At 37.6% G+C, this 21,295-nt stretch overlaps 2 protein-coding genes across 6 annotated transcripts; both read right to left on the reverse strand.

Moving 5' to 3' along the window:
• Nucleotides 1–2,510: 2,510 nt before the first annotated feature.
• On the reverse strand, nt 2,511–13,068 carry LOC107038898 (protein ECT2). 4 transcript variants are annotated; one of them, XM_015258220.2, is made up of 13 exons: nt 12,439–13,068; nt 11,614–11,963; nt 10,417–10,773; nt 8,962–9,873; nt 8,647–8,781; nt 7,859–8,108; nt 7,627–7,745; nt 5,544–6,381; nt 5,289–5,443; nt 5,128–5,213; nt 4,443–4,617; nt 3,888–4,006; nt 2,511–3,594 (listed from the first exon to the last, which is right to left on the reverse strand). In XM_015258220.2, exons 1-13 carry the CDS (start codon nt 12,503–12,505, stop codon nt 3,552–3,554), a joined length of 3,606 nt encoding a protein of 1,201 aa, XP_015113706.1. In that variant the 5' UTR covers nt 12,506–13,068; the 3' UTR covers nt 2,511–3,551. The 4 variants fall into 4 exon arrangements, with proteins under 4 accessions (XP_015113706.1, XP_015113705.1, XP_015113709.1 ...); XM_015258219.2 differs by having other exon boundaries at nt 2,512–3,594; nt 7,627–7,754; XM_015258221.2 differs by lacking the exon at nt 2,511–3,594 and adding an exon at nt 4,130–4,157 and having other exon boundaries at nt 3,873–4,006; nt 7,627–7,754.
• Nucleotides 13,069–13,376: 308 nt separating this feature from the next.
• LOC107038899 (choline-phosphate cytidylyltransferase A) lies at nt 13,377–20,427 on the reverse strand. 2 transcript variants are annotated; one of them, XM_015258224.2, is made up of 10 exons: nt 19,525–20,427; nt 18,804–19,036; nt 18,516–18,681; nt 17,777–17,885; nt 17,327–17,443; nt 17,113–17,264; nt 16,508–16,729; nt 16,148–16,315; nt 15,540–15,661; nt 13,377–15,325 (listed from the first exon to the last, which is right to left on the reverse strand). In XM_015258224.2, the coding sequence occupies exons 3-10, from the start codon at nt 18,639–18,641 to the stop codon at nt 15,223–15,225; spliced, it is 1,119 nt and encodes a 372-aa protein (XP_015113710.1). In that variant the 5' UTR covers nt 18,642–18,681; nt 18,804–19,036; nt 19,525–20,427; the 3' UTR covers nt 13,377–15,222. The 2 variants fall into 2 exon arrangements, with proteins under 2 accessions (XP_015113710.1, XP_015113713.1); XM_015258227.2 differs by lacking the exon at nt 18,804–19,036.
• Between the last annotated feature and the right edge of the window lie 868 nt (nt 20,428–21,295).

Below are 21,295 nucleotides of genomic sequence, written 5' to 3' on the forward strand. Positions count from 1 at the left end.
TTCCCCCCCCCCCATTCTGATTAAAAATTATAATTGTACGACACGAGGTGATCAAATGCGCTCGTTGAGAGTGACTGTTTGTGCATTAATCTGAGATTATTCGTGCGGTCTCAGGGACATGTGCTGATTAATTGATCAATCCTGTCAATTCAGCTGATTAATTATCATTTATTATATCGGAATGAGCCTCGGGAGCGGCTATGGCGGCGGCCTGGCCCTCACTGCTTCAACCCCCACAGCTTGCTCTTTATTTTCCTACCCCCCTTCGATGTAAGTCAGAGTTAAAGTAATTCGTTGTCGTCGGAATGACGCACAGTGATGCTTGCGCAGGACCAGGGGGATAACGTTAGAACCGATGGGCTCTCTGTTGTTGTTCGCTTATGTCTGATGTGTGCCGAGTTTGGGGGATACTGAGACGCAGCATCAGGGCGCAGGACCAACGGGGGAGTGCATTGCCAGACGAGCTCGTCGATAGGGGCGCCGGTCTCATATTTTTTTCCTTTCCAATGCCAACACTCGGCAAATCTGAAAATTTCGGTTTTTTGGGAAGGGATAAATCATTTTTGCCGCAGGGGTTCGAGTGTGATATTTTTAGTTGTTTAGTTTGATTGAAACGATAATTGTTTAAATTAGTTCAATTGTCAGTTTATGACAATCAATTATTTTCAAATAATGTTCAGGGAAACGTTGGGACAATGTTCAATTCAATGAATCGTTAAAGCCAATTTTAAATACACCGTCATAAAAATTCCATTCAGAAGCAAATTGCTAATTTTTTTTTTATCACGAAGATTTTGGTTTTTGAGTCGCGAAAATCATTTTATGACACTAGGCCCGAAAAATGGCTATTGTAACCGGGCGACGTGAGGTTTTTAAACCTAGTGACATAAAATGTTTTATGTCATACGATAAAAGTATTATCTGACGAATGTCACTTTATTATCACATGAGTCAGATAATACTTTTATCGACTGATGACATAATAATGCACTATTTTGTGATACCTGTCTCAAAAGTGTACTTTTCGAAACGGTTTAGTGCGCGTAAAGGGGTTATTTTCCGCACGGCGCACTAAAACAACTATTTTCATCATAAAAAACATTTACGCACTAATAATAAAATACGTTATGTCTTCGTCGAAAATATTTCCTGGGCGAATAATGAGATCTGGACGAGCCAAAATTAATTTAAAAAAAAAAGTTGAAGAGCGAAAAAAAATGTTGAAATTGCCTCCAATTATTGGCGATTAAACATCGTCCTCTTTTTTTCATTTCCAACGAGAAGATAATTTTCGTTTGAAATCAAGAAGAGATTGAGAATGGTAATGGGAATAGCGAGGGGTAGAAATGATAATTAAAGTCCTCTTCTTTCAGAATTTAATTTTTTTTTATTCAAAATTTTATCGTCGAAGAAAATGAAATGATGAATCGTAAAATTCAGGACAAATTTCACTTCTTCTTGTGCATTTCTAGGTCACTGGGGGATTGATGTAAACAACATCGAGGATTTTGGGAGAAGGGACGTGGGCGATTATTAATGAATCATTTAGCCGCTCCACATGCCCCCCCAGTCCCTTGATCCACTTCTTCATGAGATACGATATAAAAATCCTGTCATCGTGTCACGAGGGGTGCGGGTAACCGTAGGCTCGGACCAGGGATTTAAAAAAGTTCCCTCGGGCATGTAGAATTTGTTCAGAATGACTGGCGGAAGCGTTAGGATTGCCAAATTTATTTCTTCGTTAAAAACTTGTCAAAGTAAACTATTAAATCTGAATTATTTTCACTATTCGTTTATTCAATTATTCTTCTTTTATCTCATAATACTCAAGACGTAATTGCGACAGCCTCGGGTGATCATCCGGGAGTTTTCAATGTTCTAAGGATGAAAATGTCTTTTTTACGCAAATTAACTAATTAAATAGTCAATTTATTTATTTATTTATCGATTAACGATTTTTCCGATTGCAAAATCGTTCAATACTGTTATTTTTAAAGGAACAATAATTCAGAATAAATCGAGGAGGCTTATTCATCGACAGTTCACACTAATCAATAGAACAGAGATGAATCACACACAAAGTTATACCCAAACATCAAAGAATGACAATCAACGTTCTTTTATTTTACAAAAGTGGGGAAGAGGGTAAACTAAGCCATTCTCTTCCGTAATTAATTATTCCACAACAATGAATTCAAACAGAATTTTATTCTCGTTACCTTCTGAAAGCAAATGGAAGCAGATGAATTAAAGAAACAGAAACATGAGAAATAAATGGAAGAAAAGTGCTCGAAGATCCGCCGCATCAAGACGAGCCTTAAGCCCGCATTCCCCAGAAAATCAATGCTCCTGAGCATCTGTACCTCCTACTAGCCATCCCGATAACATGTTATCAATTGAGGTAAACTCAATTACCTTAAATGAAGTTTATGAAATTCGACGTCTGAGAGAAGTTGCGAAAATTGTTATCAAATTACCAACAAAAGTGGTGGAAAACTCGGTTATCTCCAATTCAGTGGTGAACAGAGATTGGATTAAGGATGAATAATAAAGCCATTCTGATATTAAAATTTCATCTGATTATTTTTTACAATCTATTACAGTGTTTCAATATAAATCGTTTATAGATAATTCTTAATGAGATTAACCGAATGATTCTCCTACTCTTGTAATTTATCATAAAAAATATATAATTATCGTTTTACGAGCTATTCGGTTAAGAGTATTCACTGATATTTACAATATATCGATCAAAATGTTGCTTGAATCGATCGTAAACCCGCCTAATTCACGTGGATTTCAAGTTTATCCAGGATTTACATCTCCACTCGTTGAGGAAAATATACTAAATAACATAATAATAATTAAGAATGATAATAAATGGTCGCAATTTAGGGTTGTCACACCACAGCACAGCTGTGTCTCATCGTAACCACGTAAATTGCGGTCAGCAAGGGCACTTAATCATCAATAAACAATTAATAATAATATTAAGCCTCATGGCAATCTCAGTAGTCTCACATTTCCCAATCTACATAATCCACCCCATCCAGTGTCGCAAGATTTACTCAATCTAATCATGAAGAGAGAAAAAAATAAATAAAAAACATCGCGGACGCATCCCCATGCCATTCATCATTCATGATCCTGTTTTTTAAATTCTAATTGTAACCAACAAAATGCTATTCGAGGAACTGAGGAATTATATTCATACGATCCCCTATTTTCACTGGCTCCTAACACTGACGATTGCATCAATTAAAGGGAAAATTATCAGCTGAGTTTATTTCATAATTGATCAATTCAATGTCACATTTTTTTTCAAAACACTCGGAAAATGCGGAGAAAAAATTATGAACATTCGTAGTAAAGTGAAAAATGAGATCGATCTATTAAACTATGTACAATGTGTTCATACTGGAATTCTATAAGACACTCTCATTCCTCAGTTTAACGTTAACGTAATGATAATCACATGTTTACTAGTTCGACACAATTTTTATCGTGTCACTTCGAACGATTAAAAGCGCTGATACGTAATTCAAAAAATCTCAAAGGTTTGATTTGTCCTCAATGACCTCCTCGGAACAGTTTCTAAACCATAAAAGAGAAAAAGTGAGTGTAAGAGGTGTTGCAGCCAGCGATGAAGCAGTTACTGACACTGATTACTGATAAATGACGGTGATTACTCCGACTGATTAAAAGTCTTCACTCGATTAAAGGAAAAAAAAAAATAACACGTGTTAATTTGTCTCGATAGCCTTGAGAATTAATGAAATTACGTTTGGGGAAAGCATCGGGGCGATTTAAGCAGTATGTCTGATGAATGCCTGGGAACCAGTGGCTTCGTTATCGTGCTATTAATTAGGTAATTAAACCCTTACAACCTTCTTAACGAGGCGATACTCAGGGAGCTGCATTTTGCTTTTCTCGTGGGTTGAACTGACATTGGAGCAACGAGTACTTCGTCTCTAGACGACGAATCTGACCCACCATTGCCCAGTTCCTGGAAGAAAACGTCTCAATCATCTTAAATCAAGTATTTTTCAGGCACCATTCCACCAAGGATTGCACACACTCCTGAATAATCATGCCTATTAAAATGATATTTGACATTTTAATTACTTACTAGACTTACGACGACAATCATCCTCATACTAGTGTTACGCATTCAAAGAGAATCAATAATTAAAGTGGAGAATCATGGAGGTTATGCAGGGAAAAAAGTGCAATTTATTCAGAAGCCAAAAAAAAAATCAAGCCAAAAATAAAAAGTTGATAAAAAATATGTGAGAGAGCAAAAGAAAAAAAATCGAATGGATAAAGAAAAAAAAGCTTGATGCGGAATTGAGTACTTTTTAGTTGATAAAAAGGACTGGAATAAAAGTTGAACTGAAGCGAAAAATCCGAGCCCAATCAGGCTGTTAACTGAATCAACTAACATTAATATTGTTACAACTGGCCAATCGCATCTGCGCAAGCTGCTGACTCGCTGGTGTCAGGCTGTGGGTAGATCCAAAGGGTGACATCATCGTCGACATGGCCCTTTTCAATTTGCTCGGTGTCTTATTGAAACTGAATGCTCTGCCAACCTTCATCTTGGTGCGCGTAGCAAATCTAATTATCAGATTGAAATGAGTGTTATTAAATTGCCGATGAAATATCGGTGTCAATCAACTCCGAGAATCATTTATCACTGATTATTTCCACAATTCAGACTCAACATTTCGATTAGACATGCCACAAAGCCACTCAGTTAGCTCTCGATATCTCTAAAACGAGAGAATGCGAAAAAAAAGTCCAGACGAAACAAAAAAAAAAAAATTGTGCTTCCACACATGCTATTGAGTAGGAACACATACGGATCCATATACTCCAGGTAAAAATTATGAAATAGGCTCCTGTAACCAAACGTCATGATGTTTTCCCATTATTGTATCCGTACCCATGCAGAAAGAAAAATAAAATACATTAACAATGATTGCGGTAGAATAAATTGAAGACAGAGAAAAATAATAGTGTCAAAAATAATGTGAAAATTGGGAGAATCTCCCTCGACACTGACATCACCAAGCCTGATGTTTACAACATTAATCATTGAATTATCGTGTTTATTGAGCTACTCACTTAAATGCTTTGCTCAGTGTTCCTAGAGCAACGTCACTAGTATCAATCTCCAGTTGGTGAGAGTCCAAGCTAATGAGGAAAGTGTCCTGAAGAGAATGAAACCAATTATGCCCGAGTTCCGACGAACAGAGACCGAATAAAAAAAATGATAATTCACTCACTGCATCAGCTTTGCAGACAGTATTGGCCATTTGTCTGCACAACGTCTTGAGATAATTATTCTTACTGACTTCCTCATCGGTAATTGTGAATGAAAATAGTTTCTCCTTCAACTCCTGATTGCTCCTGACCATGAGAGCAAATACTTTCTGGCATTCTGAATGAAATAATGAACGAACAGGTCATTTTACTTCAGAAATTATTCAATTTAGGCGAAATTTTTGGTAAAAAATGCCAATTTCAGTGGAATAACTCACCCTCTGTTTCACGAATATCCACGACCTTCTTAATAGTGCTGAGGGAGAGCATTTTAATGTGCTTGTAGGGCTTTCCCTGGCTGAGTTTAGCTGTGTGCAGACCATTAGCCATGTTGGGGCTCTTGAGTGAGTTGAACGCCTTGGAGCGTTTCTTACAAATTTCCAGTGTGTCAGTGAACAAAAAAAGGACCAAATGGTCACCCCTCCCACTCAACCCCTCACCAAGCTCCATAACATCACATTTACCGATGAATGATCTGTGCGACGAGACTAGATGCGGTGGACAATTGTCAATTTCATTGAATATATCAAACATGACAAGTTGTCCCTCAGTTTTTCTCTTGTCCTCATTAATATGCGTCATAACTTCCTTAATACTGCTGATTGCCAATTCCAAGGCACTGTGGTCTGGATTATTCTTACTCGTATGCTTAAGAATATCGGTTAATAATAGGCTAATACTGGGCAATCGTTGTACAGGCTTTATCATCAATTCCTTGAGACTCTGCCTGCCGCACTCGGGCTTTGTCTGGCAGATCTTGAGGAAGGCGTGAAAACGCGGTTTGTTCTGGTCACACTGCTCCAACATCTCCTTTGTATTCTCGAAGAAATTCACGTAGGGGGGATAGGTGTCCACCAGGTCTGGGGCGTACTTTAAAAATATGTTCCCTATGCTTGTGTCCTCGGTCCAGTGGGCTGCGCAGTAACGGAGCTCCTCCAGCATTTTTTTGTGGACCTCGTAGATCGGGGGAAAGTTGCCGAAGATTATTTTTGCTTCTGTACTGTTTAGGAGTTCGTTGCTGGTCTCTATGTAGTCCTCCAGGGGAGATTTGAATAACTGGGGAATGAAATAGTAGTTTAGTTGGCTGTTCCTTCTAATTGGATTGGAGTTTTGAATGAAAGTGAAGTGGGACGAGAGGTTGAGGTGATTTTAGGCCAGAATTGATGGATTTTAGGAGAAATTTTTGGCAAAAAATGTCAAGTTCAATTCTCTAATTTCATTTCATTAATTAAAAATGGGAATAAATTATCATCTTGATATTACCGTCATAATTGTACTGAGAATGCCAACATAATTAGATTCTATCTGCGCAACAGGTAATTTTACTTCAGAAATGATTCAATTTAGCTGAAATTTTTGGCAAAAAATGTCAAGTTCAATTCTCTAATTTCATTTCATTAATTAAAAATGGAAATAAATTATCATCTTGATATTACCGTTATAATTGTACTGAGAATGCCAACATAATTAGATTCTATCTGCGCAACAGGTAATTTTACTTCAGAAATGATTCAATTTAGCTGAAATTTTTGGCAAAAAATGTCAAGTTCAATTCTCTAATTTCATTTCATCAATTAAAAATGGAAATAAATTATCATCTTGATATTACCGTCATAATTGTACTGAGAATGCTAACATAATTAGATTCTATCTGCACAACAGGTAATTTTACTTCAGAAATGATTCAATTTAGCAGAAATTTTTGGCAAAAAATGTCAAGTTCAATTCTCTAATTTCATTTCATCAATTAAAAATGGAAATAAATTATCATCTTGATATTACCGTCATAATTGTACTGAGAATGCTAACATAATTAGATTCTATCTGCACAACAGGTAATTTTACTTCAGAAATGATTCAATTTAGCAGAAATTTTTGGCAAAAAATGTCAAGTTCAATTCTCTAATTTCATTTCATCAATTAAAAATGGAAATAAATTATCATCTTGATATTACCGTCATAATTGTACTGAGAATGCTAACATAATTAGATTCTATCTGCACAACAGGTAATTTTACTTCAGAAATGATTCAATTTAGCAGAAATTTTTGGCAAAAAATGTCAAGTTCAATTCTCTAATTTCATTTCATCAATTAAAAATGGAAATAAATTATCATCTTGATATTACCGTCATAATTGTACTGAGAATGCTAACATAATTAGATTCTATCTGCACAACAGGTAATTTTACTTCAGAAATGATTCAATTTAGCAGAAATTTTTGGCAAAAAATGTCAAGTTCAATTCTCTAATTTCATTTCATCAATTAAAAATGGAAATAAATTATCATCTTGACATTACCGTCATAATTGTACTGAGAATGCCAACATAATTAGATTCTGTTTGCACAAGTTCCAAAACGACCTGATGCCTCGGGGAGAGATTCTTGCGTGCAGAGTCCGTCGTGACAGCCTCGACCTCTGGAATATCTATTATCGATGAAAAATGCATTCTTATTTCAGGAAAGATGTGAATCAGTAAAAAAACAGTTAATAATCATTAATAGAATGATATTGACGATTGGTTTACTGACCATCGAGCATTTGCTTGTCAGGACTGGCAGTACAGTCCAAAAAACTCCCGCTGACGCTCAGGTGGCCGGCATCACTGATGCTGGAACGTCTTTTGTGAACTGCTGGGGAGTCCGCCCCATTCTGAACTAGGCTTGAGAGGGTCTCTGCCAGGCGTTTACGTTTTCTTCTTGTCGATGCTGTCGTCGGTGTTGCCGCTGATTGGCTCTCCCTTCTGGATGAGGCACTTGGGGACATCACTGATTCTAGATACTGGGGGAAATGAGAAATTCGTTAGGTCAAGTTAATAGTAAATTTTTTAGAGGGTGAATTAGATAAATTAATTCAATCTGAAAGTTAATCTTGACTTTTTAGCGAATATTTCTAGATTGTTAGGAAACAATGGCATTTTTGTAAATTAAATTTCGTATTATTGAGTGATAAATTAATTGTAGAGTCTAAATTCTGACAAAATTCACTTGAAATTCAGGTTTTAATGAAGCAAATCCAAGAGACAGCCGAAAAATTTAATTCAATTCAAATGGTAGTATAAAGATATGAAAAATACAGAGATATAATTATGTACATTAACATATAAAGATATGATAATGCGGCAGCCTTTAATTTTCGGTAAACATTTAAACGTGTTAACGAAGTCTTATATTTGCTCTTCAAAATTAGTCTCATATCTATTACTTCAGAATAGAAAAATTCTGGCAATAAATTCCCCTATCTCAACTGATCAATTTTAAACTGAAATTAACACTTCAAATTCCCCATTGGGATTAAACAATTAATCTCAAGAACTTACATCTTCAAAACGATACTCCTTCTCATCCGCAGCGCCCTCATTCTGCACAGACGTCCAGAACCACTCAGCCTTAACAATATGTGCACGAACAGACGCAAGATCCGGCAGTGCATTGACATTGGACTCATCGACAACCTGCGAAAATGCCGAATAAAAATTAAGCATTAACCCAGGAAAATCCCAAACATCACCCTCGACAATCACAATCGACAAAGACACAAAGACTTTTTGTTCACGACACCACGAGACCCTGAAATGGGAAAATGCTGCCTCCACCAACGATCAACACCAGAATTAACTCGATAAAAAAAATACCGTAGGGAATTTCTTGTCACAAGTCCTCAAACTCTGTCTCAACTTTTCCATTTTCACCTCCCTCTCGTGGCCCCCCTTCGAGAAATTTGGGAGAGCCCCGGAGGAGAAATTCTGCGAGAACTTGGGCTGAAACTCCTTGGAGGGATCGGCCCTCCCGTCGAGTTGGCTCGAGCGTTTGGAGACGAAAGGAAAATTGACATTATCCAGAATTGAGAGCAAGGAAGGTGATCCCCTGCGCCCCCTCTGCTGGTAGTGGCCCCAGGGCTTCCTCTTGCGACTGAATTTCCTGGGGTTTAGGGTCGACGAGTCGACGGACAGATCCTCGTCCTCACTTCTCTTCGATAAATTGGGTTGCGAGTAAATTTTGACGAATCGAGATTGATTCGACGTGTCCAAAGGCGGGAGGATGAAGCAGGACCTCGACCTTCGCCATCTGAAGGGCCTCCTGGTGGGGGCGTTCCTCTTGGAGTAGTTGACAGCACCCTCGTGACAGCCCGAAGCCTCTTTGAAGAGTCTCAGCCCCTCCGGGGATATCTGAGTCGACGTCGAGGTGACGGAGTCGTTGCAATTCAGATTCTCGTTGGAGGAGGACTCTTTGCCGGTGTAATCCATGCAAATGGCGGAGTCCTGACTCTGATTCTTCAGGGATTCGTTGATGGAGACCGATTCTGACGTCGAGGACGAGATCAAACTGTCCTGGGAGGTGGAGATCTCCTTGTCCTCCTCCCCCAGGGCTGTCTCCTGCAGGGGGAGCAGCTTCTGGGGGTCCGGGGGGACCTTGAACCCTGAGAACGACTGGGGCTTCTCCTCGTACAGGGGAGCGAACAGGTAGCAAGGGTGGTCAAAGCATATTCGAGAGTTTAGGGTCGATGTGTCCGCGATCTTGTAGCTGTTATTACCTAAATCCGTTACCTGAGGGGTTTTTTTGTAAAAGGGGTCGTGAATATCGGAAACCCCAGGTAGAAACACAAATTCAAGCAGAAAAAATCTAAATTTTGTTATAGATAGTAGAAAGTTCTGTGAATTTTCACATGAAGGACCAATTTCTTCTAATATTCTCCAAAAAGAAATCTTCACAGAACTTTTCGCCGTTGAATAATTGGCAATTTTAATTTTTTAATTGACTATCAACTAAATAATTGAGGATATGAAAGTGTGAATTGACTATTGAGTAAATTTTTCTGAGTGTCGTAAAAATATTTTTCGTATTGTTCAAGAATAATTCGGAATTTGAATAGTTAAATTGATGATTAATTTAATAATTGGCAATTTAAATGTTTTAATTGATTATTAACTTGATAATTGAGAATACGAATACGAAAATTGATGAGTAATATTAATAATTGAATTATTAAAACATTAACTTTAATTAAAATTCATAATTATGCCGATGTCTGCCGCTGAAAATGCCAAAGTGTGAGAAAATTATCTGGAAGAAATGAATTCTGAACTCACCACATGCGTGCAGTCTGGGTCGTCGATTTCCGTGGGCTCTCCACCCTGTTGCTGCAGTACCTCGACCATGTGCTTCTTCTCGTCATCTGGGAAACCGAAGAAGCACACGCGAGCGCCGTAGAACGGCTTGAGTTTGTGCTGAACGATCAGGTCGTCGTTGCTACCGTAGCTGGAGACATCGTTCTTGGCCTCCCAGAGGGCCAGGACCCAATTCATTGACATTATGGGCACTCTGAAGGTCACGGCGTATCTGTACTTCTCACCTCCGCAGCAGTTGGCGATGAGGTGGGTCACCTTTGCCCCCACCTCCTTGCGGATACTGCCGCCCATGCAGTGGATCATGTTTATGAGCCTTGTCTGCAATTTTTTTTTCAATTTTGGGAAGATTTTTTCATTTTTATTTTACTTTTTCATTTTTTTTTTTAGTTTATTTCTGTTTTGTGGAGGAAAATAAAAGGTAGAAGAAGGTTCTCATGAAAATTTTGTCATTTTATTCAGATTTTGAGATATTTTCCATAAAATGATGAATTAATTCTATTTTAAAAGAAGAATTAATTTTAGAAAGAGAAAATAAAATAGGCTTTTAAAAATATTGAATTTCTCTGGATCAAATGGTACGATTTGAATGTGTTTGGGCTCATTTCAAAGCTTGGAGAAAAACCTTGAAAATGATATGCAAATCGTTAAATTCCACTCTGCAGTTCCTAGGATATCATAAATTGAAGATGGTCCTTCCATTAACGAAGAAAAAACTTCATAACTTCTGCCAGACTTCAGTTTTTCGGCAATATCTCGAAACTGAGCAGAGTTAGACGAAATTCCATATGAATCTTTTTTGCAGCTCTCGTTCTCCTCCACAAAAGAGGTCCTTACAAAAATTTCGCTCACTCCCTTAGCTCCCGAGCTATTCCCCACCGACTGCCAAACTAAAATTCCTTCGAGAAAAATGAATCAACAGGGCCATTTAAAAAACCCTGATATCTTTTCAACCAGCGGTCCGATTTCCCCAAATCAACTTTCATTTCAAAGCCCAAGACCTACCCTTCAGAACGACGCCCAATTCGTTGAATTTTACTCAGACAATTTCGAGTAATTACCAACTAAACAACAATGAGTAAATGCATAAATCCAAATAATCACTCATTCACTCCTCACGTCTCAACAACAATTCCCCCTCTCAAATAAAAAAATCCTCACCAATTCGTCCTTCTTCCTGAACCCCGTGAACACGATGACAGTCCCGAGCATGGCCCTCGTGTACATTGGCCGATTGATGCTCGGCAACGACTCCTTCTTGTCCGCGAGCTGCAGGAGAGCAGTGGGCCCCAAAATTCTGTGAGCACTCTTGTGCAGTGTCTCATACTCGGGCCCCTCGAACTCCCTCAGAATGAAATAAGTGCAGTAAGCGGTGTCCTCGACATACTCAGCCCCAGTGAGGGACTTGAGAACAGGCACCCCAAACTGCTGAGCAGCAGTGCCAAGTGCTGGATCGCTGCTGGCAGCGCCCACCAGGCAAATTCGCTTCTTCCTCGGCACAACAGCACTCGCTGATGCCCAGAGAACACGAAAAAAAGCTGTTTACAACGACAGTTGAGCGCAAAAATCCCCCGACTTCCGCATAAACTCATGACCCTCTGACGTAATTTCGCAAGTCTACCACCGATACCTCAAGGACTCTCTCACTGTCAAGGAGCAAACGCCTAATCCGGGCAAATACCGACGCCCGATTCACTGAATTCGTCTCGAAAACAGCGTGTCGTCACCCCCCATTACCCCGATCCCCAAACATTCGGCTAATTGATCTCGTTATCCTCGAGATTGTGGCATTTTGGGTTAGATTCATTGGTTATTTTGATACATGCATACCCAATACCGTCGTCAGGGTCACCGAAACGTATCCTCTAACCCGAGGAAAATAAAGTCCCTCCTCTCGCCGCCCGCCCGCTCCCCGTCGCCGCGATCGATTCAACCCGAGATTTTTTCGAAAAGTCGTTTAAGGAATTCAGAAAAAAAATTACTCACGCTCAGTCTTGGCTGGCTCCTCACTATTTATATCGCTGATACTGCTGTGAACGCTGTGCTCTTCCATTTTGGCTTATTTCGTTACAACATCGGGACGCCCATGTATCGTTAGCACGACTATCGAGTACTTTCGCACGTTAATTTAAACTAGAATAACATGATATGTTGTTGTGGATTATTCGGGGGGTTTCTCTCGACGAAAAACATCACTTGAAATCCATCATGGGGGGGGGATAGAGGCACTTGTGGGGCTCCCACTGGAATTATCGACGGTGGACACGGGGGGGGGTTGTTATTCGTCGTTGCACATTTATTTATTTTTTATTTTTTGGGGAACTTTATACTGCCGACGGCCACGCGATAAATACAGGCACGGGGGCACGCACTTGATGGCTTGGATTTGACGGTTTTTCAGTGGTTTATTGTCTCTCTCGCTCTCTCGGTTGTGTTTGGGTGAGGGCACTCGAGGCTCGTTCACGCACACAGGAATTGGGCTCGTGTACCTACGGAGCAGGAGGTAAATGCGGGAATCGGAGGCTATTCAACGGGTTTTCGTGGTGGTGAGGATCACTGGAATGGGGAAATGCCGAGGTTTTTGAATTCCTCGGGGGCTTTGCTTTGCCATGTTGAGTCACGGTTTTGGAATTACTTTGGGAATTCACTAGGTAATGGGGAATATGAAGGCTTCTGGGAGGTGCTGACATCTAACGGCAACTGGGGGTTGACGAGACGTTTTTTATGCCATTTTTTTTCGTCATTTTTCACTCATTTTCTCATTTTTTTTTGTATTTTTAATCATTCTTTTGACGTTGTTGACGTGAATGCGAAATTAATATTTAAAAAATGATTAATTTATTTTTTTTATTTTTTTTGGAAGGGATTTGTAATTTCAGGAAATGAATTCTAGGAAATTGAGAAAAAATTAATTAAAAAGACAATTATGGATATTTACAATTTATTCAGTTTTCACTGTGTTCATCATATATTAATATTAAACAACGATCTCGGTATATTCTCGTTATATCAATTCACCTAATTTTTCTATCAATATCAATAAATATACAGCGAACCGCTTTTAAATCTCTCGTTCTGCAATTGAATGTTCATCGCCTCCAGCACTCAAATTCCCCTTCATTTTCAATTTTCACTATTTCGTTAAGTAAATGGCCGTAATCTACAAATACTCAATGAGTTTTTCCCAAAAATTCAGCCAGTGCTCTCGTAAAAAAGCCATTCACAAAAATCAATCGTCTCCGTGTCCCAAAAGGGATGGAAAAATCTGAAGGGTATCTTAAAAAAATTATTCCGTCTCCGTAAACTGAACGAAAGCAGTTGCAGGTCATTTGAAAAGCATAAATAATTTTAATCAACGTTCAAAATTGCGAGGTGACTAACAGCTGTGGCCGCCATCTTGCTTGGGCACCCCCTCCCCTCGTCCGAGGGGACTTTAAAAATGGCGGCGCCTCCATCTCGCAGTTTTAAACATTTATTAAAATTATTTATCCTCTTCAAATCAACTTTAACTTCTTCCATTCAGTTTCTAGAGAAGGAACAATTTTTTAAAGCTATCTCTCACATTTTTCCATCCCCTTTCGACTGAGCATTCATGACGCAAAGTTTTCCCCGCATTTCAGTAGTTTCTCATGTCGTTAATCATCTCATAAATACGTTAGCACGAATGTCAGGATCACTATCAGACCCCAAAAATAGGCACCATTGGTTAACCGTACGGCCCAGAGAGATAGACAAAGTTCTACCCACTGCATTGAGAAAAAAAATCATTAAAATATAAACTTTATGCATAAAAAATTTATTCAGTAAAAACAATTTTTATTCTCAATGGTAAATTCACTATTCGCAATATCATCATTAACAAACTGCGCCTAGAAATGAAGAAAATGAAAAATTTCATATTGTCTTTTATCGAAGTTTTTACATTAACAAAAATCAATTCTCACGGTTCTGCTGGCGTGTGCAGTACACTTCGGTGAATTACAATCATAAACTAGTGGAGCTGATGCCTGTGCGAGGAAAGTGGACAAAATCGACGAAAAAAATTGAAAAAAAGAATGATAATCAGTACAAATAAAAGAGTGATGACCTGATAAGAGAGTGAAGCAAAATGTCCCAAGTTCAGTCGTCGATATCTCGAGATTGGCTGAGTGAAATCCGGCAATTTTATTTTCATTTTCCAGGTATTTTATCGACCTTTAAAACGACACGTGACACGTCAAAATCGCATCGTCGGTTCAGCAGATATCGCCGACCGAGTGAAGTTCATTTTCCTTCACTCGTTATCAAAATCATGAAATCTACTTCGTCACATCACTCGTCCCCCTCTTCCCCTCAAATAAATACTAGATTCATACAGACACGTTTCATTAAATAATTCACTCAAATAAAAAACTAGGAAACAATAACAAGTATCCTCTGACGCTCATAAATAAACTGCTTTCACAATATCAGATCTGACATTAGATTTTCACTGGATGCAGCTCTCATTCGATCTATGACAAATGAACTCCAATGTTTGGTGTTTCTACAAGTACAGAACAGACTTCTTAATGTTCATTGAATTTAAATTCTCCTTAAACATAGTTGTCAATCTTTTATAAATTAATGAGTCAATCTAGTTGTGCTGTATCATTTGCATTTCTTTTGATAATGTATCGTGAATTATCGATAAAATCGCTGCACAATGCTGATACAATGAAGTATCGTAGTGATGAGGATGGATGAAAAGAAGGAGAATGCAACTAATGAGGCTGATTAATTAAGTTTAAATCATTTTGAGTGAAGATTGGACTCTTCATCATCACTGTAGTCGTCACTGAGGTAGTGACTCGGCTGTGAAAACTCGTAGCGACCAGCTTTTTTCGGTGGGGGACTGAAAAAAAAAATTAATTATGAACTCATTGTTTGCACTCAAATTAATTCATGATTAATTAATGCAACAGGACGAGTCATTGAATTTCTTAGATCATTTTTTTGGTGATAACTCCTTGTTTTCTTCATTTCCCTTGTTTTGCTTTGAAATTAATTTATGAATCGTTGTAAAAAATTAATTGATTCTCCATTGACAATGATTTTTAATTATTCACCTGGTGTGATCATCGTCGTTATTACTACTACAACTACCATCAGGACTTCCCGCTCGTTTTGGACTGGCTGGGGGTGATAACGCCTGCATGAGGCGCCCTTTACTCTCGTTCCAAATTGTGGACTGTAAAAATCAATTTCCAAAGATGATTATAAACGATAAATAGTCTCCCACGATGAAAAAATGAGACTAAAGGGTCACAATCGATGATTTTTGGACGGAAATTACCTTCAGGCAGTTCAACTACTCATTCTCTTGGCATTTTGACAATTTCTTCCACTTCATTAATTCATCTTCGACTTCGCTAATTCATCTTTTCCTCGAAAAAACGAAAATAACGACAGACAAATGGGGATTACCTTATCGTCAGACGTTACTTATTTATTCATTAGATCGAATACTTTCTCGTAAAATATTAAAATTCAATTAGAGATAGCAAAGGGCGTAAATACAGTATAAAAGTCTAGTAATTAAAATTCTTCAATGAAGATGATTGATTTTGCTGGCTGATCTCTTCGCAGTGATTCCAACAGCTGTTATCACGGCAACGAACAGGATTATCGTGTAAAGGGCAAATATGATAAAAAATCCACATCCTCGTATACCCACCAGTCTCCCTTCTCTGCCGAACAGCAGGAGGAATGCATCGATAAAATCCCGTGATTTCTCTTCCCATTTGCTTATCATGTCCATTCGTTTCTCTTCTATATTCTCCATTACTCGTTTTCCTTTGTCTTTCAGGTCGTCCAGCTTGTTTTGAATTCGAAATTTCTTTTCCTAATTGAATAGAAAATCGTCATTAAGGCAGTGGACTAGTGCGTCATTATTATTATATTTTCATAACATGCAATTAAAATCAATAATGAAAAAATTAATTGGGAAATAGATGAAGAATGACGAATAAGTCTTTTTTGATTTTAAAAAATGTGAATAAAATTTAATGATATTAGTTTAAAGATTAAAACTCACGTTAAGAAATGAAACATTCAATTCTTTAGCGCTGTACCCCCTCGCCAGATTTCTCCTCACATAAATATCGTAATCTTTGACAATTCGAGCGACAATATCAGACGTCGAGACCCCCTCAGTTCTCTGTGTAGCAACGAACATTCCTTTGGCCTTAATCATGGCATAAACGTCGTCAGCGTCGTCTGTCACGTACGGAATATCGTCATGCGCCACGAAATCAATCTGCAGTGATAAGAAAATAATAAATAAAACTGTAAAACGTGATATTTTGCAAACAGCGATCGGCAAAAGTCGTTAGTTTAGCAATAATAAAAGAAGTTTATTGTTGATTAATTAAAGTTCACTAATTTTTATTTAAATTTTAAAATAATTTTCAATTCTCTGTTATTATTAAACAATTAATGTTAAATATCTCAATTTGAATTTTTGATTAATTGAATTAATTAATCGTCATTCTTGCGAAGTTGATTGACTTTGATTGATGGTTAATTGATTAAAAATGATAAAATTGTACAATAAAATAGTGAAATTAACTAATTTTGCACGTAAGGAAATAATTTAACTTCGAATTATCACTTTGGCGTTCTCTTTTCGGGAATAATTACCTTGTGGGCTGCTAAATACTCTTCGTCCAGTTCCCACGGTGCATCACGAATAACTTCGTCGACGTAACGGCAATGCCTGACAGCCTCGTACCTCTCCCAATCGGTCATAACGGTGCGACCCTTCTTCTCATGTGTCAACTTATCGTTGCAAACTATTGATATTCGAGAAATAAATGAGTGAACTGTGGTCAGGGGGATAATTGTCATTTTTTACCTCCGACGATCAGGTAGACGTTTGGAAAAATATTCTTCGCTTGCATCAACTGTCGTGCGTGGCCCTGATGGAACAGGTCGTAGATACCGTCTGCGTACACCCTCACACGTCGTGGGGCTGTGGGAATTGATGAGATCAGGAGTTTAATTAATTGATAACAGGGGGACGAAGTCAAATTTTCGATATGTTATAATCGTAGGAAACAGCGAATTTATTAAAATTTACCTAAATAAATTTATTAAAATGATTTAAAAATTCTTAAAATATTTTTTTTTATTTTAATATTTATTAAAATAAAAATAAATATTAATAAATAGCAAATTTAATCAAAATATAGTAAATTGGGGTAAATGGAGACTTGTGACTTTTTTCAAGGGTTTGTGAATTTTTTAAGACAAGTGTCCATTTTGCCCCATCGGTCCCCAGGGCCTTGGGTGAGTTGTAGCTCACCTTTTCCACTTTTAGCCATTTTTAGGGTAATTTTTGTGGCGTAATCACAGGCATCTCGCTCCAGGATTGCGTCTGTATCATCACTGAATGGTGCTTCTTTGTATATTGACTGTGAATCAGGAAAAGGGAAGTGTTGATGGTTTAAAACGTAAAGAGTGAATTAAAAAAATGTTGTGAGTGAATTGAGAATTGAATTTTTCCTTCTAATTATTTTAGAAATGACATTTTCCAGTCAAAAATTGCAAAATTAACAAAAATGTCAAATTATTGAAGGTGAAATTATCTCAGTAAGGAGTAATTTTTAAGAAGAAAAAAATCAATTTCAACATGAAAATAATAATATTAATATTCTTTCAAAATCAAGTGACTTGAGAAATTTTTTTTCCAATTGCCACAGAACATGTTATATGGAAAAATCCCTAAAAAATTATAAATAAAGAAAACTCACGGGATTGTTGTGAGCGAATCAAAAATATTTTCCTTCTAATTATTTTAGAAATGATATTTTCCAGTCAAAAATTACAAAATTAACGAAAATGTCAAATTATTGAATGTGAAATTATCTCAATAAGGAGTAATCTTTAAGAGAAAAAAAAATCAATTTCAACATAATTGAGGGAATATTAATGTTAATATTCCTTCAAAATCAAGTGACTTCGGAAAAAAAATTACAAAAAATTCCCAAAGGAAATTTTCCGTGGAAAAATCCCTAAAAAAAGGATGAATGAAAAAAACTCACTGGATAAACTGGAGAACTCTCCCTCTGGATGGGTGAATCATCCCCATTCTGAACGCTCATCATGCTCGTCACCTCCTTATCATTCACCTCATTATCCGTAATCTCTTCGACAAGTTGTTTCGGCATTCTGCACTTCCAATATTACCATATAAATCGCCCACTCTATCTGCAAAACCAGATTATTCATTCATGACAACCAAACCTCATTTGTTTCCACACAGAAATAAAAAAGAAAATGTAACATCTGAAGTGGGACGATGTATTCTACCAGATTCATCACACTTTTACCTAGTTATCACTATTCTATTTCCTTCGACAAAAAATGTTCAGCAGAGGCAACTGCCACTGAATCCCAGAGGAAGTTGTGACAATAAATTGACACCTCTGTCACTCGAAACCGTCTAAACGTCAATTCGAGGTTATGATGATGATTACGACAGTCATATGTTCTTGTTCATACGCTCCAATTCCAATTGACAACCCGAAGAAGACAATAGCCACTCAAGTTCACCATAAAACAGCTGCGAATGCGAACATATTTTTAATAAATAACCGAATAAATGCTTGAGATCGTGAATTTATTCACTTCAGAGGTGAAGAATGAAGTGGAAAAGACGTTCTGAACACGACAAAAAATAATAATGAAGATATAATAATTAATCACGTGTCCTCTAACGATGGCAAGAATGCGATGACTAACGATCACCCTCTTCCCCTAACGAAAGTCACACCATGCCCGCTAATCAGTCCCCATTCCCGGAAATATTAACCGACTCAATTCCAGACTTTGTAATCGTAACCCCCGATAACAGAACTGCGTCGTGATAATTCGAAGAAATATTTCCCCGCGAGTGCTCCGACAGGAATTTAACATAAAAAACGATGAATCAACATTTGTTTGACTTGTGACGTTGGCATTCGCCCGTGTTCCCGGATAAGGACAGAATGAAAAATTCTGGGCGTCGGTAATTGATAATCGGGGATTAACGAGTGAAATTAAATAAATTACCTCGAGTTTTCTCGGAGGAAGATCAAGATTGGGGTGGCCACATGCCCCAGGCCCAGCTGATCCTGACTGATTCCTGAAGTGATTAGTCACAAAAACCTCACTTCAATCACTCGCGATTAACGAGATCAATTGTTAAGAATAAATCGGTGAAGTCGAGCTGTCGCGACACGTTCGCTCGCCGGATGAAGTGGAGGTGCCACCGAGCCGCTGGGATAACTGAAGTTTCGTGCGGCGTAGGCTATTCTCGCGTGAAGATGCCCCAGGGGCGTAACAAATAATCGGGATTACATCAGCGGATTTTTAATTCTGTTGATCGGCGAACGATCAGTTACCGCTTCAATCCGATTGTCTACGGGAATATTTTTTTAATGTTTTTTTTTTGGTTTTTACTCGCGCCAGACGCGAGTTTTCTGGGGGAATGGAGCAGTAGGAGGGAAACTGATGAATATTAAAAAGTACCGGTACATGCGCGAGGGAAATCACACCGATGAATTTGATGACATAATCGCAATCGGGTGATGCACTACGTCATTAATTTCCACATTGCATTTTGCGCGGTCTGTGAACGGGTGATAAGGATTTTTTAGTCGAGAATCTGAGGATTTATTTTCGCTTTTGGGAATTTTGTCTGGTGGAAACGAAGAAAACGTTAATTTTGTCAATTCTTTGTTTGTTCTTCAATGTTTTTTTTATTGGGGGTTGTTAGTTTTTAATTTCAAGGGAAATGTATTAGTTTATGATGATTGAAGCGGCTTTAATTAGTTGTGATAATAAAATATTTTTTTATTTCAATTGCGTTACTTTCGTATTTTTAATTAATTCCTGAAACTCTGGATTGATGAATAAAGTTTATTGTGATACTGAGTTGAAGGCCTTTATTCCAGTTATTTATTTAATTCGCTTGTTTTCCAAACATTATTTTAAAAAACGCAAGAAAACTGTTCAATTTTAATCCACAATTGAATTTATTTCAATTCATTGTCACAAATAATTGTCGAACTTCAATTACATTACTTTTGTTTTATTCCATTATTTATTGAAATGTTTGATTAATGTTTGTTCTTCAAATATTAATTCAAAAAAATTGTTCAATATTAATTAACAATTGAATTAATTTCAATTCATTGTCACAAATAATTGTTCAACTCCAATTAAATCACTTTTGTTTTATTCCATTATTTATTGAAATGTTTGATTAATATTTGTTCATTCAATTTGTTTGTCCTTCAAATATTCATTAAAAAAAATTGTTCAATATAAATCGACAATTGAATTAATTTCAATTCATTGTCACAAATAATTGTTCAACTCCAATTAAATCACTTTTGTGCTACTCCATTATTTATTGAAATGTTTGATTAATGTTTCTTTATTCAATTTGTTTGTCCTTCAAATATTCATTAAAAAAATTGTTCAATATAAGTCAACAATTGAATTAATTTCAATTCTTTCTCACGAATAATGTTTCAATTACAATTACGTTACTCTCGTCTTGACCTATCTGTCAAAACTTTGCATTAATGACTAAAGTTGACTGTACTACTGACTCACCGCTCTCTCCTCCACTGCTCGCCAAATCTCCTTGCCCTCCAGCCGCCCGCAGCATTGAACTTCGAACGCAATCCGTATTTCCCGCTCGACCACGTAATCGGAAGTGACGTCCATCGCAACTCCACATCATTCGCCGTTCCGCGACGGTGAGAGCGCGACAATACGTACACACTCCACGATCCACAAACACACGTGGACATTCGCGCGTGTGACACCCACA

This window comes from Diachasma alloeum, unplaced genomic scaffold, assembly GCF_001412515.2.
Source record: "Diachasma alloeum isolate Michigan unplaced genomic scaffold, Dall2.0 Dall_scaffold_00289, whole genome shotgun sequence".
NCBI classification, from domain to species: Eukaryota; Metazoa; Arthropoda; class Insecta; order Hymenoptera; family Braconidae; genus Diachasma; species Diachasma alloeum.

Excerpts from the sequence above, each read along its gene's own strand:
- LOC107038899 (XM_015258227.2), bottom strand. The coding sequence starts at position 18,641 with ATGCCGAAACAACTTGTCGAAGAGATTACGGATAATGAGGTGAATGAT. Across the intron at positions 16,730-17,112 it reads AGTATTTAGCAGCCCACAAG|ATTGATTTCGTGGCGCATGA; the intron begins GTAATTATTCCC and ends TTATCACTGCAG. Across the intron at positions 16,316-16,507 it reads TGAATGTTTCATTTCTTAAC|GAAAAGAAATTTCGAATTCA; the intron begins GTGAGTTTTAAT and ends CTATTCAATTAG.
- LOC107038898 (XM_015258219.2), bottom strand. The coding sequence starts at position 12,505 with ATGGAAGAGCACAGCGTTCACAGCAGTATCAGCGATATAAATAGTGAG. Across the intron at positions 9,874-10,416 it reads ACCCAGACTGCACGCATGTG|GTAACGGATTTAGGTAATAA; the intron begins GTGAGTTCAGAA and ends AAAACCCCTCAG. Across the intron at positions 6,382-7,626 it reads TTCTCAGTACAATTATGACG|TTATTCAAATCTCCCCTGGA; the intron begins GTAATGTCAAGA and ends TTCATTCCCCAG.